Source organism: Scardinius erythrophthalmus (assembly GCF_964197995.2).
Source record: "Scardinius erythrophthalmus genome assembly, chromosome: 6".
Classification (NCBI taxonomy): domain Eukaryota; kingdom Metazoa; phylum Chordata; class Actinopteri; order Cypriniformes; family Leuciscidae; genus Scardinius; species Scardinius erythrophthalmus.
The window spans coordinates 29590569-29607108 of record NC_138226.1 but is presented as its reverse complement, the minus strand read 5'-3'; the positions used below and the strand labels follow the sequence as shown (position 1 = coordinate 29607108).

Below are 16540 nucleotides of genomic sequence, written 5' to 3'. Positions count from 1 at the left end.
TCATGTTTTATGTGTATGTGTGAATATTCCCAAACTATCTAACAGTGCGATCTCTATGGGTTATGCAATGTAATTTTTATTAAAAAAAGAAAAGAAAAAACACATGTCTGTATTAAAGAAAAAAAGACTAATAAACATGTATTTGGAATGGAATTTAATAAGTAGGCTACTTTGGGTGTCTTGTTCATTATATTTATTTTCATATAAAAGCAACAGAACTTAAATTCCACCCAGTTTAATAGCAACACTGTGCACGAGCGTGAATCCCGTGAATCCCGCGATATCCATCTTTGATCTCACAGGTGTCAGATCCACTGCGAGAAGAGAGAACTGTCCGGCTTGCCTGCGCTTTTTTCACTCCTCCTCTCACTGCAGCCGCCTACTCTCGACTACATTTCAGGCGAGGCAAGGCGCATCTCAAACAAGCCTATTATGTGGTAGCTTTATGTAGAATGCTAAATCCCGCTGCTATATGCAAGGTAAAATTAAATTATATAAATTATAATTATTAAATTATATATTGTATAAGTAAATTGTGTATATTCTATAGCTAGCCTAATATTTACAATCTCAAGTTGCGTCAATAGCAGGAGAAAGACCGCAAAATTTAAAAATACTACTGTTATTGTGTCACGAAATGTATTTTTAAGAGTTTTTCAGTCGAGAAAGTAGTTGTTTTAATCTCAAATATGTTGTTTGTTTATACAGACAGCGCCTATTTCAAATTTTGATCTGACGTTTTCGGAGACGAGAGATCCAAGGGATCACCGGGCGCTCAGCGCTCACGTATCCCGCCTGGCAGAGTCTTATCTCGGCAAGTGCAGCAGACGTTACTCGCTGAGTCTAGTGGAGTGGTATAATTCGTCTTGTGTAGGCTATGTCTAACGGACGATCTTTGATCTCATTAATCTATCATTTTCGTTTTGGCTGGGGGCAAAGTTTAGTTTTATAACTTTATATAACGTTGAATTGTTTAGGCTATTTATCTTTAACGTTGTGCCTGCTGACTTATGTTTGACTGAATCGTTTAATTACTTTAATTTATTGACTTGTATGGCTACTTATACTTTCATAATTGCTATTATTGATCAATAAAACTGAAATTTAACAAAAAGAGACAGGGTTGTGTCATTTTATTTTAAATAGCCTATGCACGAATATTTTAATATAATATGATATCACCAACACAGCATGTATTTTTTTTTTTTTTTTTATGTGTGGGATCATGGGAAGTATTTCAGAGTATGTTGTCTTGAAAGAAATCAAGCATCACTGACAAAGGCTCAAAAGAGACCATGACTTTCTAAAAGATCTTTTAAATATAGATGGTTTGTGTTTTTGTTTTACTTTTAGGACTGGAGAACATCTGGTAATGAGATGTCACTTTTTTCTGTTTGTTAAATGCTTAGTTAGGGTTGGGATCTCTGCAAAGGAATACCTTCTAGCAACACTTTATAATTAACTTAATGAATTACTAGCGTAATGATAGCAGCTGACATAGTTGCACATCATCCTCTTCAGTGGACCCATCCTGGTACATCATCCTATATATTTCAACCAAGTGGCAAGCCGTTGTGTTTTGATTTTTTTCCCTCTCCAAACCAAGATGGCAAATGGTCAGTCAGAAATTGCAAGTTGCTCCGGAATATCCACCCATTCCTTCTATCCTAGGAGACTCTTGTAGGTAAAAAAAATATTGCAGCATCAAGCAATATCTAATGAGTCCTACAGTTGGGTCATTATACGTAAACGTGCCATTTTGTGTCCCTTAGTGAAAAAAAGCTCTGTAAATCTTAATAAACCATAAAACAAATAAAATATTTTATAATTTAGTTTCTGTAATATGTCTAATAATATAAGAATAAATTATTTTCTGTTTCTTTTGTTTTTATAGGATTTTAATCACATTTTTTGTGCAAAGCATCTTGCAGAAATGTTGCAAATGGCATGTCCCTCGGTATGATTTTTCTACTTATGCTTGCATCATCTGCCTTTCATGATGTTGATGGTAGAAGACAAGTTTTCTCTTCTTTTCTTTGAGTTTATGTAATATCTGAAAGACAAAGACACGCTCATTGTGTCAGCCCTGTTACCAGAAAAGCATATGTTAAAAAGTTATTTGTACATATTGGGGATGCGAAAGTGGACTGACTTTTGGTGGCAGCGATATCTCTGGAACATTTCTCATTTGCAAATGCCTTTGCATTTATTTAAAATGGAAAAATGTATTTATTTATTTAAAACCTTTTCAAAAAGTAATTAATATGTCAGTAACAGGGTTGACCAAACACAAACATTTACATTGGTTATATGAAATTATTTGCATATCAAAGCAAAAACAGTGAGTGGTGTTCCACAGCACTAAAGACTGCAAGTGTTCAGTTGCACGTGACGTGTTGTTTGTGTGTTTTTGCAGAGTTCCTTCAAACTACAGCTGGTCCAAAACGCAGCAGCTCGAGTTCTTACCAGAACCAGGAAGTATGACCATATTAGCCCGGTTCTGTCAACACTGCACTGCACAAATTTTAAAATATTGCTGATTACTTACAAAGCACTGAATGGTTTAGCTCCGCAGTACTTGAGCGAGCTCTTAACACATTATAGTCCTTCACGTCTATTGCGATCTCAAAATTTCCGGCCAGTTGATAATAACTAGAATATCTAAATCGACTGCTGGCGGTAGATCCTTTTCCTATGTAGCACCAAAAACTCTGGAATAGTCTTCCTAACATTGTCCGGGAAGCAGACACACTCAGTCAGTTCAAAGCTAGACTAAAAACACATCTCTTTGACCTAGCATTCACATAACACATTATAGACTTATATAATTCCATATTAGGCTGCATAGATTAGGTCAGCCGGAACCGGGAACACTTCCCATGAATCCTGATGTTCTCGTTCCATCATAAGAAGAATGGCGTCTACGTTAATATTAGTCTCTCTGCTTATACCGAGGTTTACCGCAGTCCGTCGGATCCAGGCCGTATCCAGATCAGATGAAGGACCTGCGCCTGGACGCGACGACAACGCAGTCCTGAATTGTCAACCAGTCTCTCCGTTTCTGAAGTGAGGTGGACTCCGGCCGTATCCAGACTAGATGGTGGACCTGCACGTGGACCCAACCATGACGCATCCCTGAAGTGCCGGCCTCGTCGACACGACCAATCTGACTTCTGATCTGTAATGCTGCCTGGATCATCATCATACACTGTTCGCTCGTTGGCCAGAGGAGAACTGGCCCCCGACTGAGTCTGGGTTCTCCCAAGGTGTTTTTCTCCATTCTGTCACTGATGGAGTTTTGGTTCCTTGCCACTGTTGCCTTGGCTTTGGCTTGCTTAGTTGGGGACATTTAATATTCAACAATATTATTGATCTGCTTAATTAGGGTGGACAATGATGCAATTTTCTTCTAGAAACAAACTTTGTTGTATTATTTTCAATATAACAATGTGAAGCTGCTTTGATACAATCTGTATTGTAAAAAGCGCTATATAAATAAAGGTGACTTGCCTTGACAACATGAATTTACTTCAAACTAAAGATTTGACTTTTCATACAGCAAAATACACTGCATCTATTTGTCTCATTAGCTCTCAAAAAACTTTAACCTTACAGTTCATTAAATATTTTAACACAGCTAACTCAACATTAATTGTTTTTAAATCTTCACAATGTATAGCCAGAGGACTATCACAAAAGTGTTTAGGAAAGTAAAGACATACTAGAGTATGTTTGTTTAAAGCTGCTTTGTATTGTTGTGTATTTTAAAAAGCTCTATAAATGTCCAAAAACGATGTGCATTTTGCTTGTAGTTTTGTGTTAATAAAAATGTAATATATTACATCTCATAATTCAGTTTCAGAATTCATTATGTATTGTATTGTGTAATTTAATACAATTTTTATATAAGTTTTGATTCTCTAATTTTATTACATTAAATGTTATTGTGTTGTATGATGTTCTGTATTAAGAATTATTATGACATAAATCATATGCATTAGTACACAAATGACATGCTTGTAATAAAAAACGCATATTATGCCCTATTTCTTTAAAACAAATAACTTCGTCACAAAACATACTTTAACATGTTATTTCTTTAAAATAATGATTATTATATGAATTAAGGGGTTTGATTAATTACATTAAGATTGTGATTCCATAATTATATTATAGTGTTCTTTACTCAAGGCTAGACAACCAATTAATATTTATGCCCACAAAACATAGCTAGCATTCTGTAATTTATTTAAATGTAATAGTAAAAATAGTAATATACACAAATAAATATTATTTTATGTCTCTTTTAATAAACAAAAGTGTACTTGTAACATATTGCGCTGATTATTGAGGATAAAAAATAATCACATAATTATAATTGCATTACGAATGGCTGTGAATACGGTAAGGCAGTATCAGTGCAGTTTAAGCTCATAGCACGATCATCGGATAACGTTAGCTGTATGCTATGCTATTATCTCTAAGCTAACTAAAAAACACACGAACAACGAGAAATGTTTAATTTCACAATCTATAGCTTCGGTTAAATACTAGTATATGAAACGTATCATTTAAAATACATTAAATACATTAATGACTCGTTAAAACGTAGTACAAACGTCTTCTATAATAAAATTATTTTGTATGATTTATAACCAGGCACTAAAGCGATTACCCATAAAACGTGCTTTGAACCAATCGGATTGCTTGGGTCCTCAGGGTTACCGAATACTATAGGGTTACCGAATACTATAGACCCCTTCAATGTTTGTAAACATCGAACGCCTAGGTTGGGTGCGCGCGCAGCATGGGGTCAGAAAATGGTGCGGCTAATAGACCGGCATATTGTGTCAAGGGTATGCACTGTCTTTGCCATCACAGGAACGGGAACAGAACCATAATAAACTTGTTTTAGCTAATGGCGATTGTCTGCCTGATACGAGTCCTGCACGGGTTCGGACGGGTGACCTGCAAATTTTGCTCAAACGAGTGAAAAATATCCAACTGTGTCGGGTCGGACACGGGGGAAATACGGGTCTAAACACGGGTTTAAAACTATCACATGCAAACGTAAAAATATATTCATATTTTTAGGAACACGTCTACAAAAATATGCCTGTATTTCAAGTTGATAAAATAATTTAAAATCCACATCAGTTTATTTGCCCACGCGCCACGCCCTCCCAGGATCTTTCACTTTTAAAATTTCATCACTGCGCGTGCGCGCGCGCGATCTGCTTGCAGTCGTCGAGATGGATGCTGAGGAGTTAAAGAGAAGAATAGCTAGTGGAGATTGTAAAGTTGTCGACAGTCATCAAAAATCAAGTCCAGTGTGTGGGAGAAATTTGGAGTTATCTGAAGAAAATTATTGTGAAATGCTTGCTGCATTTTCGTGTTGGATAGCCGTAAATGTGGATCTTCATCGCCAAGGAACCACGCAGATATGTGGTAACAAACCAAGCAGCTCTGTCGAACAGTACTTTTTCAAATTTAACACTGTTAAGTATGTGTATTTTTTTATATAATAAACGGGCAGACAGGGACAATGCTACGATCAAAGATGTTCGTGTTTGTAGTGTTATTGTGTTATTGACAGTTAACGTTATTGTGACAACAACGGTATAAGTTAGTTAAGCTGGTAAGTAAACAAATGTTTTCTGTAAACTGTAGACTGGTTTAATAGTTAGGTGAAGTTCGATATCTGGCATTAATTGTGACCTGTGTCATGCTAGCCTACTTAGCAGATAACGTTAGCAGTATCTATCTGAACCATAGACTGTAAAAAAAAATAGATCTGAACAGATATCGTCTATTTTTTTTTTTAAACGGATGAGATCCTGCAGGAATCCTAAAAAACTTGACTCCACAACCGGTGTGATTTTAACAGTCCACGACGCAACAAGTAGGCATTTTTTTCTTGACGAGAAATTCTCTGGTTAACACACAATTCAATGGGATGGAATGAACTTTCTGACCCCGACATGCGCACTGCGAACTTAGAATTTTCCTGTGACGTCAACCGTGAAGGGGTCTATACCGCACCGGCACTAACCAAGCGGCAACCTCCCCGTCTCTCTCTTGAAACCAACACGGAAGTGAGTTAAACTGCAATTCATTGACTGGCCGCTTGGCCTGGCTGCAGAAGTGAGTCAAATCTGTATCTCCCTCATGTTAAAATTACCAACTTTACAGCAGAAAAAAATATGTTTACAGCCTGGATCTCTATGTGGCTTTGGTCTATACAGCTAATTGTGCCCTTCATAACAACTGTGAGGGGGGTGAATTATTTTATAACTCGTCCGTTTAGTTGATTAATATTTAAATTTAAGGGTGTGGCCAGTGGCCACTTGAGTGACAGATGGATTGCCGCTGTCAGTGCTAGCCGTTTGTCTGCTGTTACTAGCCGTCACTTCACCTCAGCAATGTTAGCTGCTGAACTTGCCATCTCTGCTGTGTTTGTGCTTTTTTTCGGGATTATTTCATACAATTTAATACTTGGGTACAAAGCCCACGTCTTTGGATTTCGTCGTTATCGTTCGAGACAACAACCAGCGCTGTATTTCAGTTGTTTTCCTCCGTGAACCTGTACTAATGGATGTCTGACAATTTCGTTGCTTTTGGGGGTTTTCAAATTTAAAACGTCAATACATGCTCGTTCGTTCTGCTCTCACGGAACAGATGGATTATAATATGCTTATGTACCGTCAGATGAAATCATGCGGGCGTCAGCGCTTTCTCCGTCCATGCAATAAATGCACATGAATGAGCGCGGATTTTCTAGCGCATTTACTTGCTCTTCAAAGGCAATATATCTATGGTTTAACCCATTTGAGAGACGGCCAAAATCAGAATCTAAAATGGACTGAATAAGCTCTCTACGAACTTGAGTGATGCCGCGCTGACGGACCATGAAAGAGTGACGGACATGTATGCACATAAATCACTGTCACACACAAACACTCTCGAAGTAATACACAGTCTCACTTGTAGCCATGTCTTTTAACTATTATAATATTTCGAAGGGCAAAAATAGGAACGTTTAATTGGCTTTACATCATCAGCTAACTCGATCACGTCGAGCTAGGTGATTTCAGATAGCCAGGCTCCTCAGCTCCACTCACGCCCCGCCTGTTTGCCTATTTTCTGTTATCCGGGAGTGACGCAAGGCCAAGATGGCGACGGCCGGCTCCGCCCACTTTAGGCTTCAAAAATGCTCTTCAGAAACCTACGGGTGACGTCACGGACACTACGTCCATATTTTTTTACAGTCTATGGCACTAACCCAGCGCCGTCAATTAAACAAAACAAAATGAATGGGCCGCCGATGTACGAGTTTTATGGGCCGTCAAAAAAAAAAAAAAAAAAAAAGTATGAGATGTATCGGCCCAAAAGCACGTCGGCCCACCGGGCATTTGCCCGGTATGCCAGATTACCAGTCCAGCCCTGACTACATGTAACATATGTAACAAGGACACTGTAAAATAAAATGTTACCAAGTATTCAATCAACCAGTCAAACATGTATGAACATAGTTTTGTTTCAACAGTGGAAAAATACTGTAAGCCATCAGTATCAAGTCAATATGTTTCTTCAAACTGCTTAATTTAGGTGACTTTAGAGCAACGGCTCCATCTATGGGGCCAGTTGCATAAACACAGCAACTTTGTTAAGACTGTGTGTTAAAGGAGAACTCCGGTCAATTTTAACATTGAGCTCATTTTTTTGTACATTTGGAGTGCTGTCAATACAGAGAACAACGACAAAAATCGGTGTTGCCAACACCAAGTTATTCTATTTTTAAAATTTGCACCCTGTTGACTTCAATGGGGCAAGTACTAAACCTGCTTTTAGCCTCTTAACATCCTTAATGTGTCATTACAAGTGCACAGCCAATGTGAGTGATTCCTTCAGAGTGAACACGAGTGGATCTGACTGCAGTAGATGTGAAAGATATGTATAAAAATGATGTTATTTAAGCCAGCGCAAATACCTGTGTTTACATCCTGTTTTCGGGTGAAGTCCAAAGTAGTCGATTGCCGAGTTCACGCGTGTGATCATAGGTAACTAAACCTATGCGCGTGAACTCGACAATCGACTAATTATAAACTATCCTAGTATGAAATAAATGACTAATAAAAATAATGTTAATGACATTTTTTATCATTTTTAAATAATGTAAAACAACTATTAACTAAGTGTATTTTAAATCACGAGCTGACAGAACAACTGGAAATCACTAAAATACAACATATTTTTCAACAACAGAGAACCAGTTATGTAACAAACATGGCTGTTACATGTATTAACTTTTTCATTTTAGTGCTTAGAATGTATCAAGTCTTGAAGACAGGATATGGATGTGTTGCATCAGACACCTATGAGAAGTGGTGTGAGTTTCACTCAGAAACCACACTGAACTCCAATTTTCCGTGATGTAACGAGGAAAGTAACGTCATGTGATGATTTGTACCGTGTGGTGTGAAAACATGCACACATCTCCTGCTTCCTGTTAACCAGACAGTACTGTACAGCTTCACAAAACTTGAAAATGCTGCTTAACTTTGTCTGGTTGTATAACCCACAGAGGTGATATCAGGAGACCCGGATTGATGCATACTCTGAAAACTCCTCTCTTGTCTGACGGGGTGCAGTAGATGATGGTGTTGGTGTGAGGTGATTCAGAGATGCATATACAACCTGGCTTGATCTGTTATCTCTCCTGTTGGACAAACAATCATCACCCCCGCAATCTGACAGATAAGACGTAGACTGTACAGGTGGTGATGTTGAACTGCATGTGTTGCTGTCACGAGAGTGCTGATGTCTTTCTTCTGAGTACTGGACACAGACAAATTCATCATGCTTCAGAACTCTGGGGCTCGGTGACGACAAGACAGATGTTGCTGTATACTGCAAACATAACAGGACAATCATTAACAAAGTGCATGGTTGTGCAAAAATCATTATTTAAGAATTAAATAGTGGTAACACTTTACAATATGGGTGCACTAATGCATTAATTCATGCACAGATAGAACTAAACCATTAATTAATGATTACTGAATCAGCACAGCAACTAATAAAGAGTCTATATGATTAATATATTAAGTAATATGTGAATTGCTATCTATCTATAAATTACAGGAACGTCTGTCTGTCTGTGTGTGTGTGTGTCTGTCTGTCTGTTAACCGTATATCTCTCGAACCGTTAGTCCGATGGATTTCAAACTCGACAGGTGTCTCGCTACGGGCACGAGTAAGTGCAGTGGCAAGTTTGACGTTGTTTCGATGAGAAATGCAAAAGATATCGTTAAATATATCGGTCAAAGAAGCCCCAAGAAGGTTGTGGTTTAAAAATAAACATTCTGACAAAAACACTCAGCTACACTGTTTACTTCTGAATATTATAGTTTGGTTCCAGAACGTGATAAATCCATTTTGATTAATTTGAGTTAAAATGTGTTTTCTTTACCAAGAAAGTGGCAAGATGAAAACCACTATTTTCTTTTTCAAACTTTCACATAGCATCTTTAGGTTATAATAACATAAAAAATTCAAATCCAGATTTTGATTTTCAAAGCTTTATTATAAAAACGGATTATTTTTTCCCAAAAATGCAATAAATTCATGACACTTTTTTTTTCAAAATGCAATTAATCAATTGAATCAAAATAAAAAAGATTTTTTATCATATTGAAACTGTTGAAATCAGCCATCGCTAAGAAATATCTCCTGAACTTTTTTGACGGCGATCAGCTCACAAAAACTGATTTTGCACGGGCACTTTGCACTGCTCCCTGAATCGACACGCTAATTCATTTGTGGATGTAAACTGAATCTATAAGTCAGCTATGCTGTTTACTTCTGAATATTATATTTCATTCTGGTGCGCTTAACGTTATCGCTACTGAGTAATAGTAGCCTATGCTATTCACCAACTAAACATATCCTTTTCAATGCGTTCACAGTCTCTTTCATGGCCATCATTTGTAGTTGCCTATTCACTTTGTGAGTTCACTTCAGAGGTGTCAAAAGTATTCACATTCATTACTCAGGTAGAAGTATAGATACTAGGGTTTAAAAAGACTTCTGTAGAAGTTGAAGTATCAACTCAAGCTTTTTACTACTACTACTTAAAGTAAAGTAAAAGTAATGTAATGAAAAAAACTCTCGGGTATAGATATATACACTAGACGTCGCCTTGGCTACTGCAGTTCATTGGAACGAAACCGTAGCCAAGGCGACATCTAGTGTATATATCTATACCCGCCCGCGCCCTCAGATCATTTGGACGCGGCTGTGTTCAAGAGATAACAACGATATAAATAATGTTCGTTTTCTCACACAAACCGCTCGTTTCGTGTCTTAGGCCGTCAATGGGGAATTGTTTAATTTGGACGATGGGGAATTGTTTAATTTGGACTCTGTGCATGCTCTTTGAGACAGTGACCATAGACCTGCATGAAATGACTGACAGACAAGAACGGTTTGACCTAAAAATATAAAAATTTAAACTACTGCGGAAAAAAAGACACCTACATCTTGGATGCCCTTCAGGTAAGCTAAAACATACCAAAATTTAATTTCAAAGTGAACTATCCCTTTAAAAACTGATTTTGCACGGGCATTTTGCACTAGTTAATTAAATGTCTCATCATGAATTAATTCCAAGAAGTCAAGTCGTCACCTTCATTAAGTGCTTTTAACAATATAGATTGTTTCAAAGCAGCTTTACAGTGATAATAGGAAATTAAAGTAACAGAGATTGTTTTGTCTTTACAGCAGCTCTAGAATTTAATTATTATCCAGCTAAAGTTAGTTTTGATTGATTCACTTCCGTTGCAAAGGTCATTAGTTATTAACTTAGCTTACACGACACTGTTTTAACTGAAAAAAAGAAAACTTTTACTGTGAAACGCTTTTCAGAAATTTTTAAAACTTGCACCTTGGAACCTATTTCAAAGTTTGCGTTCTTTAGCCACCAAACACTGTTGTCGTGCAAATGAATGGCCAGAACACATTAAAAGTTTTCTGTTTTCAGTCATCTGCAAAACTTGAATCCATGAAAACGGCGACGGCGTGCACATGCATATCATGTGGTTAGTCTATAGGTATGCGTGTTTGAATATATATATGCGCAGGTGCAATGTATATTTGTAGTCTTTCTTGTAATTTGTAGTCTTTCTTTACTAATTTACCTCACCAAATTACTTGTCTGGCCTGCATAATACAGAATTTTTAGTCGCTTCTGCGTATCCATGCGAACTGGAATCATTTTGATGTTTTATATAAGGAAAGAAGAAGGGGGCCTTCACAGGGGAGATTGAAAAATTTATTTTCTTTTTCAGTACAAAAAAATGCTAAACTTTGACAAAAGTCATTTTTATTGTTATAATTGTGATTTCATTATTGATTAGATATGAATACAACTGGGAACACTTGTGAAAAGATGTCTTTCAGTTAGCCATCTACTGGTTCAAGGGATGGTTCGGAGTAAAATCCTTTTGCTCCATGACCTCGAGCCAAACACCCCCCCAGAAGCCTTTTTTCCCTTGGTTGAACATTATTAAAGTTAGCTTATTTAGAGATATCAGCCGAATGGCTTATAGTGCAGGCGCTAATGGATCCAAGGATGTATCTCGTAAATGACCTCACTAATAATGCCCAGAATGGTACCAAACTTCTACAGTAGTACAAATAGGTTATGTACTCATAAAATGAGGCATTGGAAAGTTTGTAAGTACATCAGGAGTTTATTTAAATAACACTTGCCTGACAGCTCATGCTACCGCTAACCCGGACATCGACGTCATTTCAGTGGTTTTGGAAAAGCAAGTCCTGGCAGAAATCGATGCATAAGGATGTAGTGTAACAACAAATTATTATTTTTTCCAAAGTGTTAACAACTTAGTGTTAACTAATAATTGTTGCAAACTGGTACTACCAACAAAATATTAGTGCATTCCTGGAACTGGGCGTCGTTACACTACATCCTTGTGCATCACTTTGCTTTCTGCCAGGACTTTTACAGGCTTTTCCCAAATCACGGAAGTGACGTCGACGTCCGGGTTAGCGAAAGCATTAGCCATCAGGCAAGTGTTATTTAAATAAACTCCTGATGTACTTAACTTTCCAATGCCTCGTTTTATGAGTACAGAACCTATTCTGTAGAAGTTTGGTACCATTCTGGGCATTATTAGTGGGGTAATTTACGAGATACAACCTTGGATCCATTAGCGCCTGCACTAAGCCATTCGTCAAAGGCAAAGGTCATGGTGCAAAGGACCCTAGGTTGACTTTACTCCGAACCATCCCTTTAAAGTGATAATTTGTTACTTTTAAAACTGCATTTTCCAAAAGATGGGCAAAAATCGTACACTAAACCATGTCCATGTTATCCCCATGAATGAAAGTTAGAAATGTAGGTCTTTATACAGTGAATTTTACATAAAAAGCTGTTTTTGTATAAAAAATGTTTTTACATTTATTTATATAGATTTTTATATTTATTTCTAATACTACTATAATAAATACATTTGTTTATAAATAAAAATTGATCTGTTGAAAGCAGTTATTTTGAGTAAGATGGCACATTCAAATACAATTTTCAAAAAAAAAAAAAAAAAAAAAAAGAAAAACCTGGGGAAAATAAATGCAGAACATGTTCACATAGGACACTATTAACACAACTATATGCATGAACCCAATCAGAAAAATTTGGGCACAAATTGGTTAAAAGATATTAAACACAGTTAACATAATATTACAGAAAATTCCCATCTACCTAAATTACTAAATTCCCATTTAAGGTTCCCATCTTTTAAGCTGCTTTTGTTTGACTTCATTTTGAAGGTTTAATTAGAATATTATGGGGAATTGTGTAAAGTTTGACCAATATGTGAAACAACAGAAAAAATTTAATAAAAGTTAATTTAGTATATACAATTAAATTTAGATTATTAAAAATGCCTAAATGCTGGCATTTCAAACATTGGTTGCTAATGTCATGTGTAAATTAATTTCATGTGTGATAACATGTAATTTATACAAAACATTATTACTTAACTGTAGGCTATTAAACTTTACTTAACTTCATATAGCAGTTTATGAATTTCCTTTCACTTTAATTTTGTAATTCTACATTCATAAAATCAAAGTCAAGGTACAACTCCACATATTTTGCAATTTCAGTCAAAAACTGAATTGGAATTAAAGACATTTTTTTTTTCTGAACGGCACACTGACTGGTAGTTTAAGAATTAAAAAGGTACAGTATTTTCACAACATTAATCAGAGTAATTTATAAAAACGTACCTGAACCTGCGCTTTCTCTGTTTTCCTTCTTCTCAAAGCTGACAGTGATCAGTAAAGGGACAAAGTCAGGATCATGCCAAAACTTAAATATCTCAAAATAATCAAAAGCTCAAAATGACTTACTTTTACATCCATTAATACACAGGATAAAGATGAGCATTAATATGGAAACAGGAATCACTACAGCCATACAGATAAAGAGATACGGCATCCACCATGGGTTTGCATTAAAGCTGGTATCAGTGTTGTCTGTCTCACTGTCTCCTTCTCTTGTAACTAAGAAAAGAAAAAGGAGAAGTAATGCTTACTCTAAACTGACTGAGCATCCAAATCACATCCATGGTTCATTCAGGATAACTGGGACTTTTCCCGTCATCTCAATAGCAAAAACTGTTGCATATTACACAAATTCACCCATGTACTTTAGTAATACTTATTTTTTCTTGAATTGAATCATAATTTTATTTTGTTTTGTTTTGTTTAATCAACATTTTTAAGAAGAACATGCACATCACTCTGTGATTAGACTGAAACTGCTCTTACTTCCAGTGCAAGACTTTTCATCTCCCAGGCTGTCATCTGTGGAAAAAAACAAAACTAATTTGTTAGTTTAAAATGCATTTTAAGTTTCATATAATTACCACAGCTGGTTTTGACGGCCTTACATAATCTTATTTGTTAACATAAAAAGTTGATAGAAAATAGTTACCTGAGACAGAAATATTAATATAATGGCTAACTGCTGTCGAGTTTGGTGACTGCAGTTCACATCTGTAACGGCCGTCATGATTCTTAGTTATATTTGTGAAAGTTAAATATGAAGTCAACAGATCAGGTGCTGAATAGTTCTGTGATGATGACATTTGACCTCCAGACACTGGAATCACTCCATTTAAGTTGTCTTTAGTCCAGGTAATATTGCTTGTCTGATCACAAAACTTCAGATTGCAGGAGATCTTGAAAGGCTTGTTTGTACAGACTTTATGAACAGTCCCTCTCTTAACTTTAAAGACAGGACATGTGGGGGCATGACCTAAAACATAAAACATTGCAGCATTATCCTCATTGTATGAAGACAATAACAACAGTATAAAGTTACAACATAAAACAATTACATGTTTCAAAAAAATAAAAAATGAGACAATGCTATGGAAATGAATATAAACTTTACACTTTACTGCTTTGCTGTATGCAGCAGTTCTAGCAAACACACTATAAATGTCCAACAGTAAAACATTTGCTTTTAAGCATTTGTTACACTAAAATATTACACTGATTTATGTTATCAAGGATTTGATAACATAATTTTTTTTTTGCAATAATGTCTACTAATGAAAAGTGTCTGGAAATCTAAACTAATGTGTGGTTTTAAACATACCATTTTTGCTTGTTATGTCACCTAAAATACTCATTAGGACTGTGAAATATATTTGAATTTATTGAACTTATGTTTTCAACTCCACTTGCAACTTTTATTTGAAAAATTCCTTCTGCACCTCCACATTTGGTTAAACTTTTACTAAAATTCTAATTCAATAGAGTATTCTCACCTTGAACTCACCTTGTGCATCAGTGTTCACATGGAGGATGAAAACTACAAACACGTCCAGGAACAAAGCTTTCTTCCTCAGGTATAGCCAATCCATCTTAAACACAAGCCAGGTATGATAAAAAATGGTTTCAAAATATAACTTAATCAAGTCTAGTCCTTACAGTCACCATCCAAATCACACAACTAAACACTTATTTCTGTCACTTGTGCTCTTCATTCTTATACTTGTGGTTTCCATTTCCTTTACCTACGCACTATGCACTCATCCTGCTCCGTGTGCTTTTGCAGATCTAGTGAGTGAGCTTCACATGATTTTGGACAGGAGAGCACTTTTGCTCTGTGGTTTTGTTGTTTTGCATACGTGATGTACAGTTATTACACCTTACTGGAGCACAAACACCCGCTGTTTATTCAATGTATGTGAAAAACAACCTCACACATACAAATTTTGTTAAAATATCAAGTTATATTGAATATTATAAATAGTTATAAAGGTTATTGTCTGGTAAAAATTCAACTTCGTGTCTGAACTTATTATACAAAGCTCATTCAACCATAAGCATGCAACCATGAGCATATGACTGGAAAAACAAAAACACAACATGTGCGTGCGTGCGTGTGTGTGTGTGTGTGTGTGTGTGTGTGTGTGTGTGTGTGTGCACCCAGGTAAACCCTATGTTATGAGGGTTGGCACACAAAGAAGGCAATATGCAAAATCTTTGTCCGTGTGGGGAATTTTTTGGTCCCCATGAGGAAAACAGCTTATAAATCAGACTAAAGATGTTTTTTGAAAATGTAAAAATGCAGAGAGTTTTCTGGGATGGGTAGGTTAAGGTTAGGTTAAGGTAGGTTAAGGTCCCCATAAAACAGGAAAACACAACGTGTGTGCACGCGCGCCCATGTGTGTGTTTGTGTGTGTGTGTTTTGTTATCATGATCTATTAGACAATGTGTTAAGCATGGTACCCATTTCAAAGCCATACCGAAAAGAGACAAACTTGTTTCGGTAAAACAAAACAATGAAATATAAACTCAAAAATTAATTAAATACTATAGCAGTTGTGACATATAATGTCTTTTTTATGAAAAGGTATGGCACAAATATGATAAATAAACTCATAAGAGTAAGAAACAAAGCAAGAATTACAAGAATGTTTCTTGTACACACCTGTGTACTGGTTGCACAATCAACATGCCAAACATATTTCAACGGTGCAACACGTTCTTGAAAGACTTCATTCAATGAAGCTTTAAAACTGTATTAGACAGAAATGCTTTAGACAGAACACTATATAGACTTTTAACTTTTTTGCTCATCAGCCACTGTTGCTAGAGGTTTTCCAAAGTTACTAGCCACTCAGCATTTTCACTGACCACAATTTTGACATCGATACCATGGCGAAAAACTGCCATATAGATATTTTTAATATCATCTCATAATTTGGCAGCAGGTATATTAGGCTCCTGTCACTTTAAGACCTTCCGCACGGATCCATACTGTTACACATGCGTTTTCTCGTTTACATTCACTTCAAACATAACTGACTTAATTCCTAATTGAAGAGCTGAATGAAAATAGCATAACCTGAAAGGACAACTTGTGGATTGATATATGGCATTCTCATAAAATACATATTTTACAGTCACAGTTATGCAAAATGAAATCCACTGTATC

The 16540-nt window shown here is 36.2% G+C and overlaps 1 protein-coding gene across 1 annotated transcript; it reads right to left on the bottom strand.

Annotated features, from left to right (window-relative positions):
* Nucleotides 1–7724: 7724 nt before the first annotated feature.
* LOC308691936 (B- and T-lymphocyte attenuator-like) lies at nt 7725–15126 on the bottom strand. The gene is made up of 6 exons (XM_081367542.1): nt 14876–15126; nt 14024–14347; nt 13858–13893; nt 13438–13590; nt 13315–13352; nt 7725–8910 (listed from the first exon to the last, which is right to left on the bottom strand). Exons 1-6 carry the CDS (start codon nt 14958–14960, stop codon nt 8593–8595), a joined length of 954 nt encoding a protein of 317 aa, XP_081223668.1. The 5' UTR covers nt 14961–15126; the 3' UTR covers nt 7725–8592.
* Nucleotides 15127–16540: the final 1414 nt, after the last annotated feature.

Coding starts and splice junctions, on each gene's coding strand:
- LOC308691936 (XM_081367542.1), bottom strand. CDS start 14,960: ATGGATTGGCTATACCTGAGGAAGAAAGCTTTGTTCCTGGACGTGTTT. Junction 13,353..13,437: donor GTGTATTAATGGATGTAAAA/GTAAGTCATTTT, acceptor GATCACTGTCAG/CTTTGAGAAGAAGGAAAACA. Junction 8,911..13,314: donor CAGAGAAAGCGCAGGTTCAG/GTACGTTTTTAT, acceptor TTATGTTTGCAG/TATACAGCAACATCTGTCTT.